At 42.3% G+C, this 27,945-nt stretch overlaps 1 protein-coding gene across 6 annotated transcripts in view; it reads right to left on the reverse strand.

Moving 5' to 3' along the window:
• The window catches only part of EZH1 (enhancer of zeste 1 polycomb repressive complex 2 subunit), a 485,968-nt gene that overhangs the window by 359,888 nt on the left and 98,135 nt on the right, over positions 1-27,945 (reverse strand). For all 6 annotated transcript variants that reach the window (XM_053699400.1, XM_053699426.1, XM_053699407.1 and 3 more), the window contains one exon: positions 4,619-4,739. In XM_053699400.1, the coding sequence (XP_053555375.1) occupies positions 4,619-4,739 (121 nt within the window). The remainder of the gene's footprint in view (positions 1-4,618; positions 4,740-27,945) is intronic.

Below are 27,945 nucleotides of genomic sequence, written 5' to 3' on the forward strand. Positions count from 1 at the left end.
AACCTCGGCTGCGAATACTGCCATATTACAACCCATTGGGTTAGTGGGACATTTTTCTAGAGGTGTATCAATGCTGGAGTCCAGCGTCCTGCTACTCCCCTTCTTGTCCTTTGGCTTAGGGGGCATATTGGAAGGTGAGCTCTTTTGGAGCATATATCTGTCCATGAACCTCTTATTGGGTACAAAAACTGCTTGCGCAACACAGAAGAAAAAAAAAAAAGAGCGTTCTAAATTAAACCTAAGCTCTAAAAAGTTTCAAACCTAGTGTGCTATCTAGTATGAGACTTCTGGAAATTACAACTCTACTCCTGTCCCGGCTTCCAGATTTGCAGATCTACCACCTTAGTTTAAATAGGATATTTGTTATGGTGCGTAAACTACTGTTGTTTGTATTAGTTTAATTTCTGCCTGTCACACAGAAAAAAAAAATCCGCTATACTTCTTATGGTGCCATAGCTCAACTTTGTAAAGATTTAAAGACCTAGTTGATGTGAAAAAAAAAAAGAAAAAAAAGAGAAACTAAATCAAGAATAATTCCTATGAAATACAGCTACTAATGATTGTGAGTGAATATATATAGCAAGGAGCTGTCTATAGTGCTTACAGTTCTAATAAGTGTACTAGTTTAATTAATAGCTAGCACCAAAAAAGAAAAATCTTAAACAAAGTGCTTCTAGTAGGGCTTATGTTGCTCATATATGTGTAATTTTAATCTTTAAATTTACCTAAAATTCTAACTACCTATGGTGCTAACCTTCGACTTTATGAAAATTTGTAGTCCTAGGTAACGTGAGAAAAAAAGAGAAGCTGAATCGGAAATATTTCCTATGATATTCAGCCTCTATTTGTGGGTAGATATGTATATCAAGCTGTGCCTATATTACTTATAACTTAATAAATGTACTAATTTAATTAATGACTAACACCAAAAAAGAGATGCCTTAAATAAAGTGCTTCTAATAGTGCTTATTATACTCATATAAGTGCAAAATTCAATCTTTAACTTTACCTAAAAATCTAAACCATAGATACACTCCAATCAATAGAGGGTAAGCATTCTTAATGGTAAGACGATTAAGACCCCTATAATCGATGCATGGTCTTAACTCACCACCCTTTTTCTTCACAAAGAAGAAGCCAGCCCCTGCAGGAGAGCAGGATTTGCGGATGATCCCCCGCGACAGAGCATCGGAAACATACTCCTCCATAGCACAATTCTCTGCAACAGACAGAGGGTAAACCCGGCCCCGAGGAGGAATGGCTCCGGGTTGCAGGTCTATGGCACAATTGTAAGACCGGTGAGAAGGCAACGTACCGGCACGCACCTTGTAAAAAACATCTAGGAACTCTTGGTACTCCTCTGGCAATTGAGATACTTAAGAAGTGCACAAGACTTTAACTGGTTTCTTAAGACAAGTGGAAATACATTGCGGAGACCACGACAAAATTTCGGACCTGCGCCAGTCGAGACTGGGATTGTGCTTTTGGAGCCAGGGATAACCCAGAACAACCGGAAAATGTGGAGAGTTTATCACCTGGAACTGGAGGGTTTCAAAATGGAGAGCCCCAAAAGCCATGGACAACGGAGCGGTTTCGTGAGTAACAAGTGCGGGCTGAAGGGGCCTCCCATCAATGGCCTCAATAGCAAGCGGAACGGACCGAGGCAAAACAGGAATGGAGTGCTACGATACAAAAGCACTGTCAATGAAATAGCCCGCAGCACCGGAGTCAACAAAAGCCTGGGTGACTATGGAGGAGTCCACCCAAGAAAGGACAACAGTGACCAAAGGTTTCTCCTTTAGCGGTTCCGGGGACAAGGATAAACCACCTAAGGTCTGCCCCTGACAGGACCTTAGGTGTGAGCGTTTCCCGGCCATGTAAGACAAGACTTCAAAAGGTAGCCCTGTAACCCACAATAGAGGCTGAGCGCCTCCCTCCTCCTAAAGGCCCTCTCTGCCGCGGAGAGATGTGTGAATCCCAACTGCATCGGCTCAGTAGTACCTGCTGACTCAGGACCAGGAGGCATGGAAGGAGAGGGAGGCATGGGTGGGAACGAACACGTAGGAGACAACGGTACAGGAGGCTTCCGCAAGCGCTCCTTGAAAGAAGGCCTCTCACTTAGTCTGATGTCAATTAGGATCAAAAAAAGACACCAATGCCTCAAGATCTTCTGGTAAATCTCTGGCAGCAACTTCGTCTTTAATCGCATCAGAGAGCCCATGAAAGAAGGCGGCAACAAGGGCTTCATTGTTCCAGCCTACCTCTGCTGCAAGCGTACGGAACTCAATGGTATACTGAGCAACAGATCTTGTACCTTGCTGAATGGACATGAGTCGTTTAGCAGCAGTGGAGGAGCGAGCTGGAACATCAAATACCCTTCGAAAGGAGGCCACAAATTCAGGGTAATTTGAAATCACAGGTTTATTAGTCTCCCACAAGGGATTAGCCCAGGCGAGAGTAACGAGATGAGAAATCCCACCTTAGCTCTGTCAGAGAGAAACGCCTGAGGTAACATCTCAAAGTAAATGCCCACCTGGTTCAAAAACCCTCTGCACTGATTAGGATCGCCTCCATATCGCTGAAGTAGAGGTGCAGACCCGGACAAGCTCCTGGTAGGACTAGGTGCATCAGTGGAAACAGGAGCAGCCATAACTTGCGGGACACTTTGGTCCAAATGTGCAGTGCAAGTCAGCAGGGTTTGCAGGGCTAGTGCAAATTGATCCAAGCGGTGATCCTGTTCATCCATCCTGGAAATTATGGCAGGTAAAGGTGGTTTATAAGCACCATCAGGATTCATGGCCCTTGTGTAATGTCAGGGTGCCAGGAATCAGACTGAGACGAGAAGTGCAAAAATAATCACACCTTTATTAATAGCAAAAAATAATAAAAAGTCCACAAGTCAAATAACAAGCCAGGAGTCAAAACTGCTGGTAGTCAGACAAGCCGAGTCAGGAGCCAATGCGAGTAGTCAGACGAGCCGGAATCAGGAACAAGGAGAATGGCAGAGTCCGGAACAAGCCAGGGATCAGGAACCAGGAGGGACGTCAGACAGCCAGGTAATACACAGGAGCTCTTACAAACAGGTCTGACACAACGCAAGGGCAAAGCATACTGAACAAAGGCCCTTTAAATAATAAGTGATGACATCACAATTCTGAGACTGCATCCTGTCTCACATGGATGATGTAAACCAGTCTGACCATAAAAGGAAGTTCAGGAAGTGAGCAGCATCTCCCAGAATGCACCAAAGTCAGCAAGAGAGGTGAGTAAAATGGCTGCCAGTGGGGTCTTATATAATGAAAATATTTGGCGCCAAGTATGACGCACAACAAACAAAAAAAATATTTTTTGGCGCCAAAAAGTCCGAAAACGACATACTCGCGTCATAGATGACGCAACCATGTGAAAGGACTCGGCGTCAAAGACACCGGAAATTACAAATTTGCAACAACGAACGTAACTTCGCGCCAAAAAATCTCGTGCCAAGAATAATGCAATAAACTTTAGCATTTTGTGCCCTCGCGAGCCTAATTCTGCCCGCGAATTTGAAAATGACAGTCAATTGAAAAAAGACTATACCCCAGGTAAGAAATACATTTTTCTAAAAAAATGCATTTTCCAGATATGAAACTGACAGTCTGCAAAAGGAAATATACTGAAACCTGAATCATGGCAAATATAAGTACAATACAGTACATATATTTAGAACTTCATATAAATACATAAACTGCCACACCATAGCTGAGAGTGTCTTAAGTAATAAAAACATACTTACCAGAAGACACCCATACACATATAGCAGATAGCCAAACCAGTACTGAAACAGTTATTAGTAGAGGTAATGGAATATGAGAGTATATTGTCGATCTGAAAAGGGAGGTAGGAGATGAATCTCTACGACCGATAACAGAGAACCTATGAAATAGATCCCTGTGAGGAAAACCATTGCATTCAATAGGTGATACTCCCTTCACATCCCTCTGACATTCACAGTACTCTGAAAAGAAAAGGGCTTCAAAATGCTGAGAAGCGCATATCAACATAGAAATCTTAGCCCAAACTTACTTCACCACCTCCGTAGCCAAACCAGTACTGAAAGCTATCAGCAGAGGTAATGGTATATAAGAGTATATCGTCGATCTGAAAAGGGAGGTAGGAGATTAATCCCTACGACCGATAACAGAACCCTTGAAAAGATTTCCCACAAGGAAAACCATAAAATCAATAGGCGATACTCATCCCTCTTACAAACACTGTACTCTGAGAGGAATTGGGCTTCAGAATGCTTAGAAGCACTTATCACAGAAGAAATCATAAAAATCAAGCACAAACTTACTTCACCACCTCCATAGGAGGCAAAGTTTGTAAAACTGAATTGTGGGTGTAGTGAGGGGTGTATTTATAGGCATTTTGACGTTTGGGAAACTTTGCCACTCCTAGAAGGATTGTATATCCCATACGTCACTAGCTCATGGACTCTTGCCAATTACATGAAAGAAATAATAGCACTTAATGTTTTTTTTTTATCATCTTTACTTTAGCAGGGTCTAAATCAACAGCATGAACAGCCAATCGATATATTTTCAATAACAAACTTCTTAAAACAAAAATTATCTACCTTCTTCCCCGTGGACCTTCCCATCATAATTATTAATCAGTTCCTCAATAAAGGTTTCATCTTCCTCTTTGGCTGCATCTCCCATGTAGGGTATGTTGCACAGAACCGTCTCATCCTCCACCTGAGGCAGATCAAATGGGGAGAAGATGGATGTAACAAATCTTTACACAAACCTCACCCTTGCCTTAAAAAAAAAAAAAAAAGAATATGGCCTTACACTTCTATAAAAGCAGTGTTCATAAATGGCCATAATACCAATTTAGTTCTCTCTAGAGAAACAGAATGAAATGGTGGCCTATACTAAAATAACTAATAGCAACAATAACAACCTCACCAACTGCACTCAAAATACTGAAGATAGGGGAAAAAACATTCGCCTAGATTTAGAGTTTTGCGGCCAAAGGGGTGCGTTAGCTACGCGTGCTTTTTTCTGGCCGCACCTTTTAAATACCGCTGGTATTTAGAGTTCACAGAATGGCTGGGTTTTCAGTGCGCTAGGCTCCAAAAAGGGAGCGTAGAGTATAATTTAACGCCACTGCAACTCTAGATACCAGCGGTGCTTACGGACGCGGCCAGCTTCAAAAACGTGCTCGTGCACGATTCCCCCATAGAAAACAATGGGGCTGTTTGAGCTGAAAAAAAACCTAACACCTGCAAAAAAGCCGCGTTCAGCTCCTAACGCAGCCCCATTGTTTTCTATGGGGAAACACTTCCTACGTCTGCACCTAACACCCTAACATGTACCCCGAGTCTACACACCTCTAACCTTACACTTATTAACCTCTAATCTGCCGCCCCCGCTATCGCTGACACCTGCATATTTTTTTTAACCCCTAATCTGCTGCTCCGTAAACCGCCGCTACTTACATTATCCCTATGTACCCCTAATCTGCTGACCCTAACACCGCCGACCCCTATATTATATTAATTAACCCCTAATCTGCCCCCCACAACGTCGCCTCCACCTGCCTACACTTATTAACCCCTAATCTGCCGACCGGACCGCGCCGCTATTATAATAAAGTTATTAACCCCTAATCCGCCTCACTCCCGCCTCAATAACCCTATAATAAATAGTATTAACCCCTAATCTGCCCTCCCTAACATCGCCAACACCTAACTTCAAACATTAACCCCTAATCTGCCGACTGGAGCTCACCGCTATTCTAATAAATGTATTAATCCCTAAAGCTAATTCTAACCCTAACACCCCCCTAAGTTAAATATAATTTTTATCTAACGAAATAAATGAACTATTATTAAATAACTTATTCCTATTTAAAGCTAAATACTTACCTGTAAAATAAACCCTAATATAGCTACAATATAAATTATATTGTAGCTATTTTAGGATTTATATTTATTTTACAGGCAACTTTGTAATTATATTAACCAGGTACAATAGCTATTAAATACAGGGAGTGCAGAATTATTAGGCAAGTTGTATTTTTGAGGATTAATTTTATTATTGAACAACAACCATGTTCTCAATGAACCCAAAAAACTCATTAATATCAAAGCTGAATATTTTTGGAAGTAGTTTTTAGTTTGTTTTTAGTTTTAGCTATTTTAGGGGGATATCTGTGTGTGCAGGTGACTATTACTGTGCATAATTATTAGGCAACTTAACAAAAAACAAATATATACCCATTTCAATTATTTATTTTTACCAGTGAAACCAATATAACATCTCAACATTCACAAATATACATTTCTGACATTCAAAAACAAAACAAAAACAAATCAGTGACCAATATAGCCACCTTTCTTTGCAAGGACACTCAAAAGCCTGCCATCCATGGATTCTGTCAGTGTTTTGATCTGTTCACCATCAACATTGCGTGCAGCAGCAACCACAGCCTCCCAGACACTGTTCAGAGAGGTGTACTGTTTTCCCTCCTTGTAAATCTCACATTTGATGATGGACCACAGGTTCTCAATGGGGTTCAGATCAGGTGAACAAGGAGGCCATGTCATTAGATTTTCTTCTTTTACACCCTTTCTTGCCAGCCACGCTGTGGAGTACTTGGACGCGTGTGATGGAGCATTGTCCTGCATGAAAATCATGTTTTTCTTGAAGGATGCAGACTTCTTCCTGTACCACTGCTTGAAGAAGGTGTCTTCCAGAAACTGGCAGTAGGACTGGGAGTTGAGCTTGACTCCATCCTCAACCCGAAAAGGCCCCACAAGCTCATCTTTGATGATACCAGCCCAAACCAGTACTCCACCTCCACCTTGCTGGCGTCTGAGTCGGACTGGAGCTCTCTGCCCTTTACCAATCCAGCCACGGGCCCATCCATCTGGCCCATCAAGACTCACTCTCATTTCATCAGTCCATAAAACCTTAGAAAAATCAGTCTTGAGATATTTCTTGGCCCAGTCTTGACGTTTCAGCTTGTGTGTCTTGTTCAGTGGTGGTCGTCTTTCAGCCTTTCTTACCTTGGCCATGTCTCTGAGTATTGCACACCTTGTGCTTTTGGGCACTCCAGTGATGTTGCAGCTCTGAAATATGGCCAAACTGGTGGCAAGTGGCATCTTGGCAGCTGCACGCTTGACTTTTCTCAGTTCATGGGCAGTTATTTTGCGCCTTGGTTTTTCCACATGCTTCTTGCGACCCTGTTGACTATTTTGAATGAAACGCTTGATTGTTCGATGATCACGCTTCAGAAGCTTTGCAATTTTAAGAGTGCTGCATCCCTCTGCAAGATATCTCACTATTTTTGACTTTTCTGAGCCTGTCAAGTCCTTCTTGACCCATTTTGCCAAAGGAAAGGAAGTTGCCTAATAATTATGCACACCTGATATAGGGTGTTGATGTCATTAGACCACACCCCTTCTCATTACAGAGATGCACATCACCTAATATGCTTAATTGGTAGTAGGCTTTTCGAGCCTATACAGCTTGGAGTAAGACAACATGCATAAAGAGGATGATGTGGACAAAATACTCATTTGCCTAATAATTCTGCACTCCCTGAAGTTAATAACTATTTAATAGTTACCTAGTTAAAATAATTACAAAATTACCTGTAAAATAAATCCTAACCTAAGTTACAATTAAACCTAACACTACACTATCAATAAATAAATTAAATTAAATACCTACAATTATCTACAATTAAACCTAACACTACACTATCAATAAATTATTTAAATACAATACCTACAAATAACTACAATTAAATAAACTAACTAAAGTACAACAAATAAAAAAGAACTAAGTTACAAAAAATAAAAAAATATTTACAAACATTAGAAAAATATTACAACAATTTTAAACTAATTACACCTACTCTAAGCCCCCTAATAAAATAACAAAGCCCCCCAAAATAAAAAAATGCCCTACCCTATTCTAAAATAAAAAAAGTTCAAAGCTCTTTTACCTTACCAGCCCTGAAAAGGGCCCTTTGCGGGGCATGCCCCAAAGAATTCAGCTCTTTTGCCTGTAAAAAAAAAACACATACAATACCCCCCCCCAACATTACAACCCACCACCCACATACCCCTAATCTAACCCAAACCCCCCTTAAATAAACCTAACACTAAGCCCCTGAAGATCTTCCTACCTTATCTTCACCATACCAGGTTCACCGATCCGTCCTCGGAAGTCTTGATCCAAGCCTCGGAAGTGTTGATCCAAGCCCAAGCGGAGGGCTGAAGAGTGACGTCCATCCTCGGGCTGAAGTCTGGATCCAAGCGACGGCTGAAGAACTCCATCATCGGGCTGAAGTCGGAAGTCCATCATCGGGATGAAGTCTTCTATCAAGCCGCATCTTCAATCTTCTTTCTTCTGGAGCGGAGCGGAGCCATCTTCTTTCCAACCGACGCGGATCCAACCTCTTCAACCGACGCCTACTCGCCGAATGACGGTTTCTTTAAATGACGTCATCCAAGATGGCGTCCCTCGAATTCCGATTGGCTGATAGGATTCTATCAGCCAATCGGAATTAAGGTAGGAAAATTCTGATTGGCTGATGGAATCAGCCAATCAGAATCAAGTTCAATCCGATTGGCTGATCCAATCAGCCAATCAGATTGAGCTCGCATTCTATTGGCTGATCGGAACAGCCAATAGAATGGCTTGGATCAAGACTTCCGAGGACGGATCGGTGAACCTGGTATGGTGAAGATAAGGTAGGAAGATCTTCAGGGGCTTAGTGTTAGGTTTATTTAAGGGGGGTTTGGGTTAGATTAGGGGTATGTGGGTGGTGGGTTGTAATGTTGGGGGGGGGTATTGTATGTGTTTTTTTGACAGGCAAAGAGCTGAATTCTTTGGGGCATGCCCTGCAAAGGGCCCTGTTCAGGGCTGGTAAGGTAAAAGAGCTTTGAACTTTTTTAATTTAGAATAGGATAGGGCATTTTTTTATTTTGGGTGGCTTTGTTATTTTATTAGGGGGCTTAGAGTAGGTGTAATTAGTTTAAAATTGTTGTAATATTTTTCTAATGTTTGTAAAAAAAAAATTATTTTTTGTAACTTAGTTCTTTTTTATTTTTTGTACTTTAGTTAGTTTATTTCATTGTATTTATTTGTAGATATTATATTTAATTAATTTATTGATAGTGTAGTGTTAGGTTTAATTGTAGATAATTGTAGGTATTTTATTTAATTAATTTATTGATTGTGTAGTGTTAGGTTTAATTGTAACTTAGGTTAGGATTTATTTTACAGGTAATTTTGTAATTATTTTAACTATTTTAGCTATTAAATAGTTCTTAACTATTTAATAGCTATTTTACCTGGTTAAAATAAATACAAAGTTACCTGTAAAATAAATATAAATCCTAAAATAGCTATAATATAATTATAATTTATATTGTAGCTATATTAGGGTTTATTTTACAGGTAAGTATTTAGCTTTAAATAGGAATAATTTATTTAATAAGAGTTAATTTATTTAGTTAGATTTAAATTATATTTAACTTAGGGGGGGGTGTTAGTGTTAGGGTTAGACTTAGCTTTAGGGGTTAATCCATTTATTACAGTAGCGGCGAGATTCGGTCGGCAGATTAGGGGTTAATAATTGAAGTTAGGTGTCGGCGATGTTAGGGAGGGCAGATTAGGGGTTAATACTATTTATTATAGGGTTATTGAGGCGGGAGTGAGGTGGATTAGGGGTTAATAACTTTATTATAGTAGCGATGCGGTCCGCTCGGCAGATTAGGGGTTAATAAGTGTAGGCAGGTGGAGGCGACGTTGAGGGGGGCAGATTAGGGGTTAATAAATATAATATAGGGGTCGGCGGTGTTAGGGGCAGCAGATTAGGGGTACATAAGGATAACGTAGGTGGCGGCGCTTTGCGGACGGCAGATTAGGGGTTAATTACTGTAGGTAGCTGGCGGCGACGTTGTGGGGGGCAGGTTAGGGGTTAATAAATATAATATAGGGGTCGGCGGTGTTAGGGCCAGCAGATTAGGGGTACATAAGTATAACGTAGGTGGTGGTCGGCAGATTAGGGGTTAAAAAAATGTAATCGAGTGGCGGCGATGTGGGGGGACCTCGGTTTAGGGGTACATAGGTAGTTTATGGGTGTTAGTGTACTTTAGAGCACAGTAGTTAAGAGCTTTATAAACCGGCGTTAGCCCAGAAAGCTCTTAACTACTGACTTTTTTCTGCGGCTGGAGTTTTGTCGTCAGATTTCTAACGCTCACTTCAGCCACGACTCTAAATACCGGCGTTAGAAAGATCCCATTGAAAAGATAGGATACGCAAATGACGTAAGGGGATCTGCGGTATGGAAAAGTCGCGGCTGGAAAGTGAGCGTTAGACCCTTTAATGACTGACTCTAAATACCGGCGGTAGCCCAAAACCAGCGTTAGGAGCCTCTAACGCTGGTTTTGACGGCTACCGCCCAACTCTAAATCTAGGCCATTGTTTCTTAAAGGGACAGTAAAGTTAAAATTACACATAACTTTGGTGGTTGAGCTAGAGAATGCAAGTTTAAACAACTTTCCAGTTTACTTTTATTATCGAATTCACTTTTATATCTTGGTATCTTTTATTAAAGAGTAAACCTAGGAAGGCTGATGGGAGCGTGCATGTGTCTTTAGCAATCTACGGAAGCAACAATGTTTTTTATACACTTTGCAAACACTATTGCCATAAAAAACTAAAGGGATATGAAACCCCCAAATTTCTCTTTTATGATTCAGATTGTTTAAAATAGTATGCTATATCTGAATTGTGCCCCTTTATGCTTTAAGCTGCTTAAAATTAAATGCACTACCTGAATCATTAATGTTTAAACGGCCATATTTAATGTATACAAATATTGCAATAAAAGTGCATCATTTAGTTTGCTGTCTTTGATTTAAAAGAAAATGTATGCTTACCTGATAAATGTATATCTTTTTTGACACGATGAGTCCACGGATCATCTTAATTACTAGTGGGATATTCACCTCCTAGTCAGCAGGAGGCGGCAAAGAGCACCACAGCAAAGCTGTTAAATAGCGCCTCCCTTCCCTCCTACTTCAGTCATTTGATCGAAGTTAAGGAAAGAAAGGAAATTTATGCTTACCTGATAAATTGATTTCTTCTACGATATGAAGAGTCCACGGATTCATCCTTTACTTATGGGATATTATCCTCCTGCTAACAGGAAGTGGCAAAGAGCACCACAGCAGAGCTGTCTATATAGCTCCTCCCTTGACTCCACCCCCCAGTCATTCGACCGAAGGTATAGGAAGAAAAAGGAAATTTATGCTTACCTGATAAATTGATTTCTTCTACAAAACGACAAGTCCACAGCCCTCCCTGTCAATTTAAGACAGATTATATTTTTGTGTTTAAAACTTCAGTCACCTCTGCACCTTTTAGTTTCTCCTTTTCTTCTACTAGATACGACGAGTCTACGGATTCATCCATACTTGTGGGATACAATACCAAAGCTACAGGACACGGATGAACGGGAGGGACAAGACAGATACCTAAACAGAAGGCACCACTGCTTGAAGAACTTTTCTCCCAAAAATAGCCTCAGAAGAAGCAAAAGTATCAAATTTGTAAAATTTGGAAAAGGTATGAAGGGAGGACCAAGTCGCAGCCTTACAAATCTGTTCAACAGAAGCATCGTTTTTAAAAGCCCATGTGTAAGCCACTGCTCTAGTAGAATGAGCTGTAATCTTTTCAGGAGGCTGCTGTCCAGCAGTCTCGTATGCCAAACGGATGATGCTTTTCAGCCAAAAAGAAAGAGAGGTAGCCGTAGCTTTTTGACCCCTACACTTTCCAGAATATACAACAAATAGAAAAGATGTTTGACGGAAATCCTTGGTCGCTTGTAAGTAAAACTTCAAGGCACGAACCACGTCCAAGTTATGTAACAAACACTCCTTCTTAGAAGAAGGACTAGGACATAGAGAAGGAACAACAATTAACTGATTAATATTCTTATTTGAAACAACCTTAGGAAGGAATCCAGGTATAGTGCGCAAAACCACCTTATCAGAATGGAATAGATAAGGCGAGTCGCATTGTAACGCAGAAAGCTCAGAAACTCTTCAAGCAGAAGAGATAGCAACTAAAAACAAAACTTTCCAAGATAGAAGTTTAATATCTATGGAATGCATGGGTTCAAACGGAACCCCTTGAAGAACATTTAGAACTAAATTCAAACTCCATGGCGGAGCAACAGGTTTAAACACAGGTTGGATTCTAACTAAAGCCTGATAAAACGACTGAACGTCTGGGACATCTGCCAGACGCTTGTGTAGTAAGATTGACAAAGCAGAAATCTGTCCCTTTAAGGAACTAGCTGATAATACCTTCTCCAATCCTTCTTGGAGAAAGGACAAAATCCTAGGAATCCTGATCTTACTCCATGAGTAGCCCTTGGATTCGCACCAATAAAGATATTTACGCCATATCTTATGGTAAATTTTCCTAGTGACAGGTTTTCGAGCCTGAATCAAGGTATCAATGACCGACTCAGAGAATCCCCGCTTAGATAAAATCAAGCGTTCAATCTCCATGCAGTCAGTTGCAGAAAAATTAGATTTGGATGTTGGAACGGACCTTGAATGAGAAGGTCCTGTTTCAGTGGCAGTTTCCACGGTGGCAGAGATGACATTTCCACCAGATCTGCATACCAAGTCCTGCGTGGCCACGCAGGCGCTATCAATATTCCCGAAGCCCTCTCCTGTTTGATTCTTGCAATCAGACGAGGTAGGAGAGGAAAAGGAGGAAACACATAAGCCAGGTTGAACGACCAAGGTACTGCTAGAGCATGTATCAGTACTGCTTGAGGATCCCTTGATCTGGACCCGTAACAAGGAAGTTTGGCATTCTGACGAGATGCCATCTGATCCAATTCCGGTGTGCCCCATTGATGTATCAATGCCACAAACACCTCCGGATGGAGCTCCCACTCCCCCGGATGAAAAGTCTAATGACTCAGAAAATCCGCTTCCCAGTTCTCCACTCCTGGGATATATATTGCTGATAGATGGCAAGAGTGAGTCCCTGCCCATCTAATTATTTTGGAAACCTCTATCATTGCTAGAGAACTCTTTGTTTCCCCTTGATGATTGATATATGCTACAGTTGTGATATTGTCCGACTGGAATCTTATGAATTTGGCCGAAGCCAGCTGAGGCCACGATTGAAGCTCGTTGAATATTGCTCTCAGTTCCAGAATATTTATTGGTAGTAGGGACTCCTCCTGAGTTCACACACCCTGAGCCTTCAGGGAATTCCAGACTGCACCCCAGCCCAAGAGGCTGGAGTCCGTCGTCACTATGACCCATGCCGGCCTGCGGAAGCACATTCCCTGGGACAGATGATCCTGTGACAACCACCAAAGAAGAGAGTCTCTGGTCTCTAGATCCAGATTTATCTGAGGAGATAAATCCGCATAATCCTCATTCCACTGTTTGAGCATGCACAGCTGCAGTGGTCTGAGATGCAAGCGAGCAAACGGAACTATGTCCATTGCTGCTACCATTAACCCAATGACCTCCATACACTGCGCCACTGATGACCGAGGAATGGAATGAAGTGCTCGGCAAGTAGTTAAGATCTTTGATTTTCTGACCTTCATCAGAAAATTTTTCATGTCTACCGAGTCAATCAGAGTTCCTAGGAATGGAACTCTTGTGAGAGGAACTAGTGAACTTTGTTTTATGTTCACCTTCCACCCGTGAGTTCTTAGAAAAGCCAACACAAAGTCTGTGTGAGATTTGGCTAGATGGTAGGCTGACGCCTGAATCAAAATATCGTCCAGATAGGGCGCCACTGCTATGCCCCGCGGCCTTATAACCGTCAGAAGGGACCCTAGCACCATTGTGAAGATTCTGGGAGCTGTGGCCAACCCGAAAGGAAGGGCCACAAACTGGTAATGTTTGTCCAGGAAGGCGAACCTGAGGAACTGGTGATGATCTTTGTGGATAGGAATGTGAAGATACGCATCCTTCAAATCCACGGTGGTCATATATTGACCCTCCTGGATCATTGGTAAAATTGTTCGTATGGTCTCCATCTTGAACGATGGGACTCTGAGAAATTTGTTTAGACTTTTGAGATCTAAAATCGGTCTGAAGGTTCCCTCTTTTTTGGGAACCACGAACAGATTTGAGTAAAACTCCTGCCCTTGTTGTAATGTTGGAACTGGGCAGATTACACCCATGGTATATAGGTCTTCTACACAGCGTAAGAACATCTCTCTTTTTGTCTGGTCTACAGACAAACGTGAAAGATGAAATCTCCCTCTTGGGAGAGAATCCTTGAATTCTAGACGATACCCCTGGGTCACAATTTCTAATGCCCAGGAATCCTGAACGTCTCTTGCCCAAGCCTGAGCGAAGAGAGAAAGTCTGCCCCCTACTAGATCCGGTCCCGGATCGGGGGCTGCCCTTTCATGCTGTCTTGGTAGCAGCAACGGGCTTCTTGGCCTGTTTACCTTTATTCCAGGTCTGGTTAGGTCTCCAGACTGACTTGGATTGTGCAAAGTTCCCCTCCTGCTTGGTGGAGGAGGAGGAGGAGGAAGTAGAGGGACCACCTTTAAAGTTTCGAAAGGAGCGAAAATTATTCTGTTTGGTCCTCATTTTAACTGTCTTGTCCTGAGGAAGGGCATGACCTTTACCTCCAGTAATGTCGGAAATGATCTCCTTTAGTTCAGGCCCGAATAGGGTCTTACCCTTAAAGGGAATAGCTAAAAGCTTGGATTTAGATGACACATCAGCAGACCAAGACTTAAGCCATAACACTCTACATGCTAAAATGGCAAAGCCTGCATTCTTTGCCGCTAATTTAGCCATTTGGAAAGCGGCATCTGTAATAAAAGAATTAGCTAGCTTGAGAGCCTTAATTCTATCCAAAATATCATCTAATGGGGTCTCAATCTTAAGAGACTCCTCTATAGCCTCAAACCAAAAAGCTGCTGCAGTAGTTACTGGAACAATGCACGCTAGAGGTTGTAGAAGAAAACCCTGATGAATAAACAATTTCTTTAGAAAACCCTCTAATTTTTTATCCATAGGATCTTTAAAAGCACAACTGTCCTCAATAGGTATAGTTGTACACTTAGCCAGGGTAGAAATAGCTCCCTCCACCTTAGGGACCGTCTGCCACGAATTACGAATGTCAGATATGGGAAACATTTTCTTAAAAGTAGGAGGGGGAGAGAACGGAATGCCTGGTCTATCCCATTCCTTAGTAACAATGTCCGAAATTCTTCTAGGGACTGGAAAAACATTAGTGTAAGTAGGGACCTCTAGATATTTATCCATTTTACACAATTTCTCTGGTGGGATGACAATAGGGTGACAATCATCCAGAGTCGCTAAAACCTCCCTAAGTAACAAGCGGAGGTGTTCAAGCTTAAACTTAAAGGCCGTCACATCTGAGTCTGTTTGAGGGAACATCTTTCCTGAATCAGAAAGCTCTCCCTCAGACAGCAATTCCCCCACCCCCAAATCAGGACACTGTGAGGGTACATCGGAGATGGCCAATAAAGCATCAGAGGGCTCAGCATTTACTCTAATACCTGACCTGCTGCGCTTACCCTGTAAACCTGGCAGTTTAGATAATACCTCTGTAAGGGTAGTAGACATAACTGCAGCCATATCTTGCAGGGTGAAATAATTAGACGCACTAGAAGTACTAGGTGTCGCTTGGGCGGGCGTTAAAGGTTGTGACACTTGGGGAGAAGTAGATGGCATAACCTGATTCTCTTCTGACTGAGAATCATCCTGAGACATACTTTTATCAGCTAAAATATGTTCTTTGCAATGTAAGGCCCTTTCAGTACATGAGGTACACATTTTAAGTGGGGGTTCCACAATAGCTTCTAAACACATGGAACATTGGCTTTCCTCAATGTCAGACATGTCAAAACAGGCTAGTAATGACCACAAACAGGCTTGAAAACACTTTATTTAGTGAAAAAAATAACAATCTGAAAAACGGTACTGCGCCTTTAAGAGAAAAAAATAAGCGTACAATTTTTCCAAAACTGCTCTAAAATGATATAATTATCCCAAATTTTGTATATATGTGTCTAATCTTGCTAAGATTGCACCACAAGAAAAGGAATGCTTAACCCTTAATGGACAAAAACGTTATTCAAAAAACGTTATGAAATTAACCAATTAACCCCCTGCACCTCGCCACAGCTCTGCTGTGGCACCTACCTGCCCTCAGGGGTCTGTAAAATCACTCTAACACTTCGATTAGGCCAAATCTTTCCTTTGAGGCCCACCGGAGCTGGAGCTTGCTGCTTGCATGGGGAATTCAACTGCGCAACTGAGGCGCGAAATTAGGCCCCGTCCATCTACATCGATATCTCACAGCCTTGCAAAAACCGCTATAAAGCGGTCTAAAACCTAGCTATGTGGGTTTCCATATACCCAGGTCTAAAAGAGAGCCATGTGCACCCTCCATTGCCATCAAAAATAAAAACGTTTGCTTTACACAAAAAAACGTTAATTGCCTTCCAAACATAAAATCGTTTGCCCAACAAACATGTCATCAGTGTCAACCATTTTATTCAGCCCAAAAAATACAGGTCCCAGTAATACCCTTCTATTTCACATGTAGGATTACTGCTTACCCTTCCCTTATGGGAATACTGTCAGCCAGTTCTGAAATAACACAGTCTCTCCAGAAAAAATTGACTGAACATACCTCAATGCTTGTAGCATGAAAAACGTTCCTCACACTGAAGTTTCTTAAGTACTCCTCAGCCATTCTGTGGGAACTACTCTGGATCTTAGCGACAACTGCTAAGATCATCAGTCTCCAGGCAGAAATCTTCATCCATCTGCTGCCTGGGAAAAAATAGCACTCAACGGTACCATTTAAAATAAAAAAGTCTTGCTTGAAGAAAATAAAAACTAACATTTTATCACCTCTTTCACTTTACCCTTCCTATTACTTAGTATAGGCAAAGAGAATGACCGGGGGTGGAGTCAAGGGAGGAGCTATAAAGACAGCTCTGCTGTGGTGCTCTTTGCCACTTCCTGTTAGCAGGAGGATAATATCCCACAAGTAAAGGATGAATCCGTGGACTCGTCGTATCTAGTAGAACAAAAGGAAAAACCAAGGTGCAGAGGTGTCTGAAGTTTAAAATAACCAACAACCTGTCTTACAAGAATGGGGTGGGCCATGGACTCATCGTGTTAAAAAATAAATACATTTATCAGGTAAGCATAAATTTTCTTTTTTATGACACGATGAGTCCACGGATCATCTTAATTACTAATGGGATTCAATACCCAAACTAGAGTACACAGATGATACGGGAGGTAGAAGATAGGGAACCTAAACGGGAAGGCACCTTTCTCGCAAAAGCGGCCTCAGCCGAGGCAAAAGTGTCAAATTTGTAGAATTTTGAAAAAATGTGAAGAGAGGACCAAGTTGCAGCCTTGCAAATCTGTTCTACAGAAGCTTCATTTTCGAATGCCCATGAGGAAGCAACAACCCTTGTGGAATAAGTCATAACTCTCTCTGGAGGCTGCTGTCCAGTAGTCTCATACGCAAAAAGTATCATACTCTTCGGACAAAAAGAAAGAGAAGTAGCCGTAGCTATTTGTCCCTCACATTTTCCTGAGAAAACTACAAACAATGCAGAAGACTGACGAAAATCCTTAGTCGCCTGCAGGTAAAACTCACTGATCAATACCTAATCTACGCTTGGATGAAATAAAACTTCCATCTTCCAGTAGTCCGCTACAGACAAACCATTCTTGGATAAAGGAAGGGTCCTTGAAGTAGAATGTTCTTCCCCTACGGAATTCCCAGGTGGAGGAAGAGACACGTCCACCAGGACTGCATACCAATCCTACAGCCACGCTGGTGAAAAGGGAATCACTGATGCCTCTTTCTTCTTAGCTCGAGCTAAGACTAAGAAGAAAAATTAAATAGAGGAATTAAGTATGCAAGACTGAAATTCCAAGGTAACGAGTCGAGAAGCCATGAGATTCAGTTGTAACTGACCCCATTGAGAATCCGGCAGGAAAACTCCCGGCTGGACTTCCCCCTCCCCTGGGTAAAAAGTCTGCTTACTTACTAAGACCGCCTCTCAGAAGTCCCATCTGGAATGCAGGTCGTCAACAAACAGCAATTGTGAGTCACAGCCCACTGAACGATCTTGACTACTTCTGTCATGGCCGAGAAAACTCAGAGCCCCCGACGGCTGAAGTAAGATCTAACTTAAACCTGATAAACCCGGCCGAAGCTAACTGAGGCCAGGCTAGGAGATTATTTACTTTTTCAAAACGGTTATGGGAAAAACAGTCCATGATCCCTGCTCTTAGAGGGTCCCAAACAGATCCCCAGCCCAAAAGACTGGCCTCTGTTGACGCATTCACCCAGAAGAACTGCGAAAGCAGGTTCCCTGGGAGCAAGTATTCTGAGATAACCACCAAGAATTATTAACTGTTGAGAACTAAGGTGGAAACGGGCAACTGGAAGGATGTCCATTGCCGCTACCATCAGCCCAATTACCTCCATGCACTGAGCCACTGATGGGACTGAAGTGCTAGGTAAGAATCGAATCCTCGAATTCCTGACTACTGTCAGCTTCATTGATGAGGAGACTAATATAGCTCTCCAAGAAAACTACCCTTGTAGGTGGAACTAAGGAACTCTTTATCAAATTCACCTGCCATCCAGGAGATCACAGGAAAAATCGAGTGTTATCCTGCATGTTGAAAGGCAGGCTGGAATGTTTGACTAGAAAGGCAAACCCTAGTAAGTTTAAGATAGTCCTTGTGGATGGGAAGATGCAAGTATGCATCCGTCAAATCTCCCGTGGTCATCCGCTTGGGCCAAAAGAATGGAACGATAGCGTCTATCTTAAATACGTCAGTCTAAGAACCCTGAGTGGGTTCTAAAATAGGTCTGAAGGTTCCCTCCTTCTTGGAACCACGAACAGATAGAAGTAGCATCCCAGGTCTCATTCCTGGATTGGACTAGGAACTATTACTTTCAGGTCGGAGAGGCTCCGTAAGCGAAAAAGCGCCTCTCTATTTAGTATGGTCTGCCGATAATTTTGAAAGCAGACACCTGCCCCTGGGAGGAAGTCTTGAACTCTAATTTGCATCCCTGGGCCACAATGTAGATATCATGAAATCACAAACCCAAGCATGATAGAAGGAGGAAAACCTGCCCCCTTACTGATCGGGTGCAGGCCCTTATGTTGTCTTCGATTGGACAGCAGGCTTCTTGGACTGTTTTCTCCTATTCTAAGACTGATTGGGTCTTCCATGAAGACTAAGACTGCTCCTGCTTGGGAGAAGGAGGGAAAGGATTTCCCTAGAAATCTCGAAAGGACCTAAAATTATCTCTGACGTCCCTTTGCTTATTTCTCTCATCCTGTGGATGAAACATCCACAGACCAAGATTTTAATTATAATGCTACCTTGCGAGCACACGTTCAAGGTGCAAATAGCTGCAGCTGGTTTCGAACTGCAAACCTTCCGCTTGCTAGGCAGCTAAGCTAACCATCAGGCTACTACAGCTGGCTCTACGGACCAATATGGCAAAGCCTGAATTATAGCTCCCAGTTTAATAAACCTCTGTATTAAAGGAGATTACTAACTTAAGGGCCTTCATTCTATCCCTTTGAGAGGGGTGTCTGTCCAATAGAAACAGAGAACACATCAAACCAGTACGCCGCCACACTGGTGACAGTAGCCATACCAACCGCAGGTTGACAATGTAAACCCTCTAACTTCTGACCATAGGGTCCTTCTTCTGCATAGGGTCTAAAAGGAACTACTATCCTCTATGGGAATATTATCTCCCTTCTGCAACGACCCTTGAAAGAATCTGCTATAGAAACCATCCCTTTAAATATAGGGGAGGAGAAAAACAGGGATACCAGGTTTCTCCTATTCTTGAGCAAATATCTGTATAACCCTATCTGGTACAGGAAATACTTCCACCATGAAGAGTACATCACAATATTAGTATAATTTGCTGGACTTCCTAGGATAGACTACGCCGGTAGTGTCGGAGCCGTCCAAGGTAGCTAAAACCTCCACAAGATACAAATGAAAGTATTCAATCTAAAACTACAGGAAGCAATCTCAGGATCAGATAACGGTATTACCCAATCTAAGTCCGAGAATTCCCCCTCAGATACCACCAAAGTATCCTCCTCTTTCAGGTTACAGGAAAAAAACATTTGGAATAGCTACTACTGAATTAGTCACAGTATTCATTGATTGAATATATGTCCTCTTGTACTTTTCCCTACAGTATGGAAAAAACAGAATGCATGAAATGCAAGTAAACTCCAGGTGGAGTGTGAAAGGAAGCGCAGGGCACTGCATGTGGGCTATAAATTTTTGGGACATATTAGGAAACATTTGTGGCATATCATGACCATTGTCAATAGACTCCTAAATAGCATACGGCTTAGAAGGAGTTGCTTCAGAAAAATCTATTTTTATAACACATTAGCATCAAAGCATAAAACCAAAAGACCCCTAGCAGGGCCTCTAGGTCCATCCTGAGTCACAAAGGATGAGTTAGACAAAGAAACAGGTTACATTTTGTAAAAAAAATTAACACATAAAACGTTACTGTCTCTTTAAATTTTAGCGTAACTTTTTATTTTTGTGTGCTGAAAGAATCTAACATAATACGCAACTACTGCCGATCATATTTACCCCTCAGCCTAACCTTTCTGGGGAGCTCAGCTGCCTTTCTGCTACCAATTATATTTTAAAAACGTAGGTAACCATAGACAAACGTTACACATAAATTGAGCCTAAAAAGGTCCAGAACTCATCTGTAACGCTGTCCGGCCCAACCTCTGTGTAGACACTAAGGACTGTGAGTCAAGCACTTGACGCTACTGTCTTTTTTGTAAGTAACCGGTCTCTTGTTTAGGAAACATGTCCGGAACTCAGCTGAAGCGCTGTCCGGTTCTACCCTTACGTTAATGTCTCATTTTTAATAACCAGTGACTCTTCCCGCTTACTGCAAATTAGAACTAGTGCAGGAGAGTGCGTGGGCCAAATTGGCACCACACATAGCTCCCCCCATCGTGGGCGGTACAACAAGTAATCTCCCGGTTGCCATTGTTAACTACAGAGAAGCCACCGGGAGATTATTAACCCACTGAAAAAAACATGGAGGCAAATTGGGTCTACCGCTTGCTAGACAGCGGTTTAGCCCAAAATGTAATACAAACAATCACCTCACACTGAGTCTTTTCCCCTCCGTTTAGCGACTTAAGTCCCCAGAGAACCGCCACCAATTTTAAGTTTCCTGAGCCCCAGTGCCTGCTATGCTGTCAAGTCCTCTCCAGTAGGAGAGATAAGGTGTCCCAGAGAATAAAGGAGTTTAAATCTTAAACGGCCCCCTTCATTCTCTCCTTAGTAAATAAAGTGCCCACTTAGTATGAGAAAAATCCTTCCCCAGAATATAATTAAAGTCAGCACTTACCTTAAATTGCTGCCCGACAGCAGGGCAGTTCACTCGGCTTGTGAGGTCCTCTCCCTCACATGGGCCTGTGTACAAAAGAAAGGACTGAGTATATCCCCTCAGACTTTCAGAGACAGGGCAGCATACAATTTATGGGAGGCACAGTGAGAGTTATGTCCCACAAGTTCCCAATGCTCTACTGAAGAGACTGATATGGACTATGGCTACACCCTAGGACAAAGTAGCACAATATTGTACTACTTTAAAAATAATAAACTCTTGATTGAAGAATCTATTCTAACACCTCACTTTACCACATCCTATCACTAACGTAGGCACAGAGAATGACTGGGGTGGGAGGGAAGGGAGGCGCTATTTAACAGCTTTGCTGTGGTGCTCTTTGCTGCCTCTTGCTGACCAGGAGGTGAATATCCCATTAGTAATTAAGATGATCCGTGGACTCATTGTGTCATAAAAAAGAAAATACGTTTTAAAATGTGTTTGTACCTATTTCTCTTTTCTCATCTAGGTATGTTACAGTTATCTTCTCTTCTGTGAACCAATGTTTACCTTCCCTCTCCCTCACCTTGACTCTCTAGGTAGTTTAGGTTTGAATATTATCTTGCATATATAAATATATATTTATATTTAGATAATGATTAAAAAGGAATATACAGTATGTCTTGTTTGTTTTAATACTTCTGTTCTAGAGGAAAGGAAGATCAACGAAAAGAAAAAAAAACACAACAATATACTAATTTGACATAATAATGCTGTATTATACATTGCAAAATTATTTTCAGATAGGATGATAAATTATCATGCAGTTTACAATTTGCATTTAATGTCCCTTAAAGAGACCAAAAAGTCAAAACTTTCATATTTCAAAGAAAAACATAATTTATGCTTACCTGATAAATTTATTTCTCTTGTAGTGTATCCAGTCCACAGATCATCCATTACTTGTGGGATATTCTCCTTCCCAACAGGAAGTTGCAAGAGGATCACCCACAGCAGAGCTGCTATATAGCTCCTCCCCTCACTGCCATATCTAGTCATTCGACCGAAACAAGCCGAGAAAGGAGAAACCATAGGGTGCAGAGGTGACTGTAGTTTAATTAAAATTTAGACCTGCCTGAAAAGGACAGGGCGGGCCGTGGACTGGATACACTACAAGAGAAATAAATTTATCAGGTAAGCATAAATTATGTTTTCTCTTGTTAAGTGTATCCAGTCCACGGATCATCCATTACTTGTGGGATACCAATACCAAAGCTAAAGTACACGGATGATGGGAGGGACAAGGCAGGAACTTAAACGGAAGGAACCACTGCCTGTAGAACCTTTCTCCCAAAAACAGCTTCCGAAGAAGCAAAAGTATCAAATTTGTAAAATTTGGAAAAAGTATGAAGGGAAGACCAAGTTGCAGCCTTGCAAATCTGTTCAACAGAGGCCTCATTTTTAAAGGACCAGGTAGAAGCCACAGCTCTAGTAGAATGAGCTGTAATCCTTTCAGGAGGCTGCTGTCCAGCAGTCTCATAGGCTAAACGGATTATACTCCGAAGCCAAAAAGAAAGAGAGGTCGCCGAGGCCTTCTGACCTCTCCTCTGTCCAGAGTAAACAACAAACAGGTTAGATGTTTGGCGAAAATCTTTAGTAGCCTGTAAGTAAAACTTCAAGGCACGGACTACGTCTAGATTATGCAAAAGACGTTCCTTCTTTGAAGAAGGATTAGGACATAATGATGGAACAACAATCTCTTGATTGATATTCTTGTTAGAAACCACCTTAGGTAAAAACCCAGGTTTTGTACGCAGAACAACTTTATCTGAATGAAAGATCAGATAAGGAGAATCACAATGTAAGGCAGATAACTCCGAGACTCTTCGAGCCGAGGAAATAGCCATCAGAAAAAAGAACTTTCCATGAAAGAAGTTTGATATCAATAGAATGAAGGGGTTCAAACAGAACCCCTTGAAGAACTCTAAGAACCAAGTTTAAGCTCCATGGAGGAGCAACAGGTTTAAACACAGGCTTAATTCTAACTAAAGCCTGACAAAATGCCTGAACGTCTGGAACTTCTGCGAGACGCTTGTGTAAAAGAATAGACAGAGCAGAAATCTGTCCCTTTAAAGAACTAGCTGATAATCCTTTGTCCAAACCCACTTGGAGGAAGGACAATATCCTAGGAATCTTAACCCTACTCCATGAGTAATTCTTGGATTCACACCAATAAAGATATTTACGCCATATCATGTGGTAAATTTTCCTGGTGACAGGCTTTCGTGCCTGTATTACGGTATCAATTACTGACTCGGAGAAGCCACGCTTTGATAGGATCAAGAATTCAATCTCCATGCAGTCAGTCTCAGAGAAAGTAGATTCGGATGATTGAAAGGACCTTGTATTAGAAGGTCTTGTCTCAGAGGCAGAGTCCATGGTGGAAAGGATGACATGTCCACTAGGTCTGCATACCAGGTCCTGCGTGGCCATGCTCTTTCCTGTTTGATTTTGGCAATCAGACGAGGGAGCAGAGGAAACGGTGGAAACACATAAGCCAGGTTGAAGAACCAAGGCGCTGCTAGAGCATCTATCAGTGCCGCTTCTGGGTCCCTGGACCTGGATCCGTAACAAGAAAGCTTGGCGTTCTGACGAGACGCCATGAGATCCAATTCTGGTTGGCCCCAACGGAGAACCAATTGAGCAAACACCTCCGGATGGAGTTCCCATTCCCCCGGATGAAAAGTCTGATGACTTAGAAAATCCGCCTCCCAGTTCCCTACACCTGGGATATGGATCGCTGACAGGTGGCAAGAGTGAGTCTCTGCCCAGCGAATTATCTTGGAGACTTCTGACATCGCCAGGGAACTCCTGGTTCCCCCTTGATGGTTGATGTAAGCCACAGTCGTGATGTTGTCCGACTGAAATCTGATGAACCTCAGTGTTGTTAGCTGAGGCCAAGCCAGAAGAGCATTGAATATTGCTCTTAACTCCAGAATATTTATTGGGAGGAGTTTCTCCTCCTGAGTGCATGAACCCTGAGCCTCCAGGGAGTTCCAGACTGCACCCCAACCTAGAAGGTTGGCATCTGTTGTTACAATTGTCCAATCTGGTCTGCGAAAGGTCATACCCTTGGACAGATGGGCCCGAGATAACCACCAGAGAAGAGAATCTCTGGTTTCCTGATCCAGATTTAGTAGAGGGGACAAATCTGTGTAATCCCCATTCCACTGACTGAGCATGCATAATTGCAGCTGTCTGAGATGCAGGCACGCGAATGGCACTATGTCCATCGCCGCTACCATTAAGCCGATTACTTCCATGCACTGAGCCACCGTGGGGCGCGGAATGGAGTGAAGAACACGGCAAGCATTTAGAAGTTTTGATAACCTGGACTCCGTCAGGTAAATTTTCATTTCTACAGAATCTATTAGAGTCCCTAGGAAAGAAACCCTTGTGAGAGGAGATAGAGAACTCTTTTCTTCGTTCACTTTCCACCCATGCGACCTCAGGAATGCCAGAACTATCTCTGTATGAGATTTGGCAATTTGAAAGCTTGGCGCCTGTATCAGGATATCGTCCAGGTAAGGAGCCACCGCTATGCCTCGCGGTCTTATGACCGCCAGAAGTGAGCCCAGAACCTTTGTAAAAATTCTTGGGGCTGTAGCCAACCCGAATGGAAGAGCTACAAATTGGTAATGCTTGTCTAGAAAGGCAAACCTCAGGAACTGATGATGATTCTTGTGAATCGGAATGTGAAGGTAGGCTTCCTTTAAGTTCACTGTGGTCATGTACCGACCCTCTTGGATCATGGGTAAAATGGTTCGAATAGTTTTCATCTTGAATGACGGAACTCTGAGGAATTTGTTTAGGATCTTTAAATCCAAAATTGGTCTGAAGGTTCCCTCTTTTTTGGGAACCACAAACAGATTTGAATAAAACCCCTGTCCTTGTTCCGTCCGCGGAACTGGATGGATCACTCCCATTACAAGGAGATCTTGTACGCAGCTTAGGAATGCCTCTTCCTTTATCTGGTTTGCAGATAATCTTGAAAGGTGAAATCTCCCTTGTGGAGGAGAATCTCCAACGCCCAGGGATCCTGAACATCTCTTGCCCACGCCTGGGCGAAGAGAGAGAGTCTGCCCCCTACTAGATCCGTTGTCGGATAGAGGGCCGCTCCTTCATGCTGTCTTAGAGGCAGCAGCAGGCTTTCTGGCCTGCTTGCCCTTGTTCCAGGACTGGTTAGGTTTCCAGGCCTGCTTGGATTGAGCAAAAGTGCCCTCTTGTTTTGAAGCAGAGGAAGTTGATGCTGCACCTGCCTTGAAATTTCGAAAGGCACGAAAATTAGACTGTTTGGCCTTTGATTTGGCCCTGTCCTGAGGAACGGTATGACCCTTACCTCCAGTAATGTCAGCAATAATTTCTTTCAAACCAGGCCCGAATAAGGTCTGCCCCTTGAAAGGAATGTTGAGTAATTTAGACTTTGAAGTCACATCAGCTGACCAGGATTTGAGCCATAGCGCCCAAATTCTTAGCCGTTAGTTTAGTCAAATGAACAATGGCATCAGAAACAAATGAGTTAGCTAGCTTAAGAGTTCTAAGCTTGTCAACAATTTCAGTCAATGGAGCTGCATGGATGGCCTCTTCCAGGGCCTCAAACCAGAATGCCGCCGCAGCAGTGACAGGCGCAATGCATGCAAGGGGCTGTAAAATAAAACCTTGTTGAATAAACATTTTCTTAAGGTAACCCTCTAATTTTTTATCCATTGGATCTGAAAAAGCACAACTGTCCTCAACCGGGATAGTGGTACGCTTTGCTAAAGTAGAAACTGCTCCCTCCACCTTAGGGACAGTCTGCCATAAGTCCCGTGTAGTGGCATCTATTGGAAACATTTTTCTAAATATAGGAGGTGGGGAAAAGGGCACACCGGGCCTATCCCACTCCTTACTAATAATTTCTGTAAGCCTTTTAGGTATTGGAAAAACATCAGTACTCACCGGCACTGCATAGTATTTATCCAGCCTACACAATTTCTCTGGCACTGCAATTGTGTCAAAGTCATTCAGAGCAGCTTATACCTCCCCAAGCAATACACGGAGGTTCTCAAGCTTAAATTTAAAATTAGAAATCTCTGAATCAGGTCTCCCCGATTCAGAGACGTCACCCACAGACTGAAGCTCTCCGTCCTCAGGTTCTGCATATTGTGACGCAGTATCAGACATGGCTCTTACAGCATCTACGCGCTCTGTATCTCGTCTAACCCCAGAGCTATCGCGCTTGCCTCTCGATTCAGGCAATCGGGATAATACCTCTGACAGGGTATTTATTCATGATTGCAGCCATGTCCTGCAAAGTAATCGCTATGGGCGTCCCTGATGTACTTGGCGCCATATTAGCGTGCGTCCCTTGAGCGGGAGGCGAAGGGTCCGACACGTGGGGAGAGTTAGTCGGCATAACTTCCCCCTCGACAGACCCCTCTGGTGACAATTCTTTTATAGATAAAGACTGATCTTTACTGTTTAAGGTGAAATCAATACATTTAGTACACATTCTCCTATGGGGCTCCACCATGGCTTTTAAACATAATGAACAAGTATCCTCTGTTTCAGACATGTTTGTAGAGACTAGCAATGAGACTAGCAAGCTTGGTAAACACTTTAAAGCAAGTTAACAAGCAATATAAAAAATGTTACTGTGCCTTTAAGAGAAACAAATTTTGACAAAATTTGAAATAACAGTGAAAAAAGGCAGTTACACTAACAAAATTTTTACAGTGTATGTAACAAGTCAGCAGAGCATTGCACCCACTTGCAAATGGATGATTAACCCCTTAATAACAAAAACAGAATAATAAATGACAAAAACGTTTTTTAAACACAGTCACAACTGCCACAGACTACTGTGATTGTTACCCTCCTCAAACACGACTTTGAAGCCTTTTGAGCCCTTCAGAGATGTCATGTATCATGCAGAGGGAAGCTGAATGTCTCTGTCAGTATTTTTAGCTGCACAGAAAAGCACTAAAATAGGCCCTTCCCACTCATATTGCAACAGTGGAAAGCTTCAGGAAACTGTTTCTAGGCAAAAATCAAGCCAGCCATGTGGAAAAAAACTAGGCCCCAATAAGTTTTGTCACCAAACATATATAAAAACGATTAACATGCCATCAAACGTTTTATATTACACTTTTATAAGAGTATGTATCTCTGTTAATAAGCCTGATACCAGTCGCTATCACTGCATTTAAGGCTTAACTTACATTAATTCGGTATCAGCAGCATTTTTCTAGCAAATTCCATCCCTAGAAATATATTAACTGCACATACCTTATTGCAGGAAAACCTGCACGCCATTCCCTCTCTGAAGTTACCTCACTCCTCAGAATATGTGAGAACGGCAGTGGATCTTAGTTACTTCTGCTAAGATCATAGAAATCACAGGCAGATTCTTCTTCTA

The sequence above is a fragment of the Bombina bombina genome, chromosome 1 (genome assembly GCF_027579735.1).
Source record: "Bombina bombina isolate aBomBom1 chromosome 1, aBomBom1.pri, whole genome shotgun sequence".
Lineage (NCBI taxonomy): Eukaryota > Metazoa > Chordata > Amphibia > Anura > Bombinatoridae > Bombina > Bombina bombina.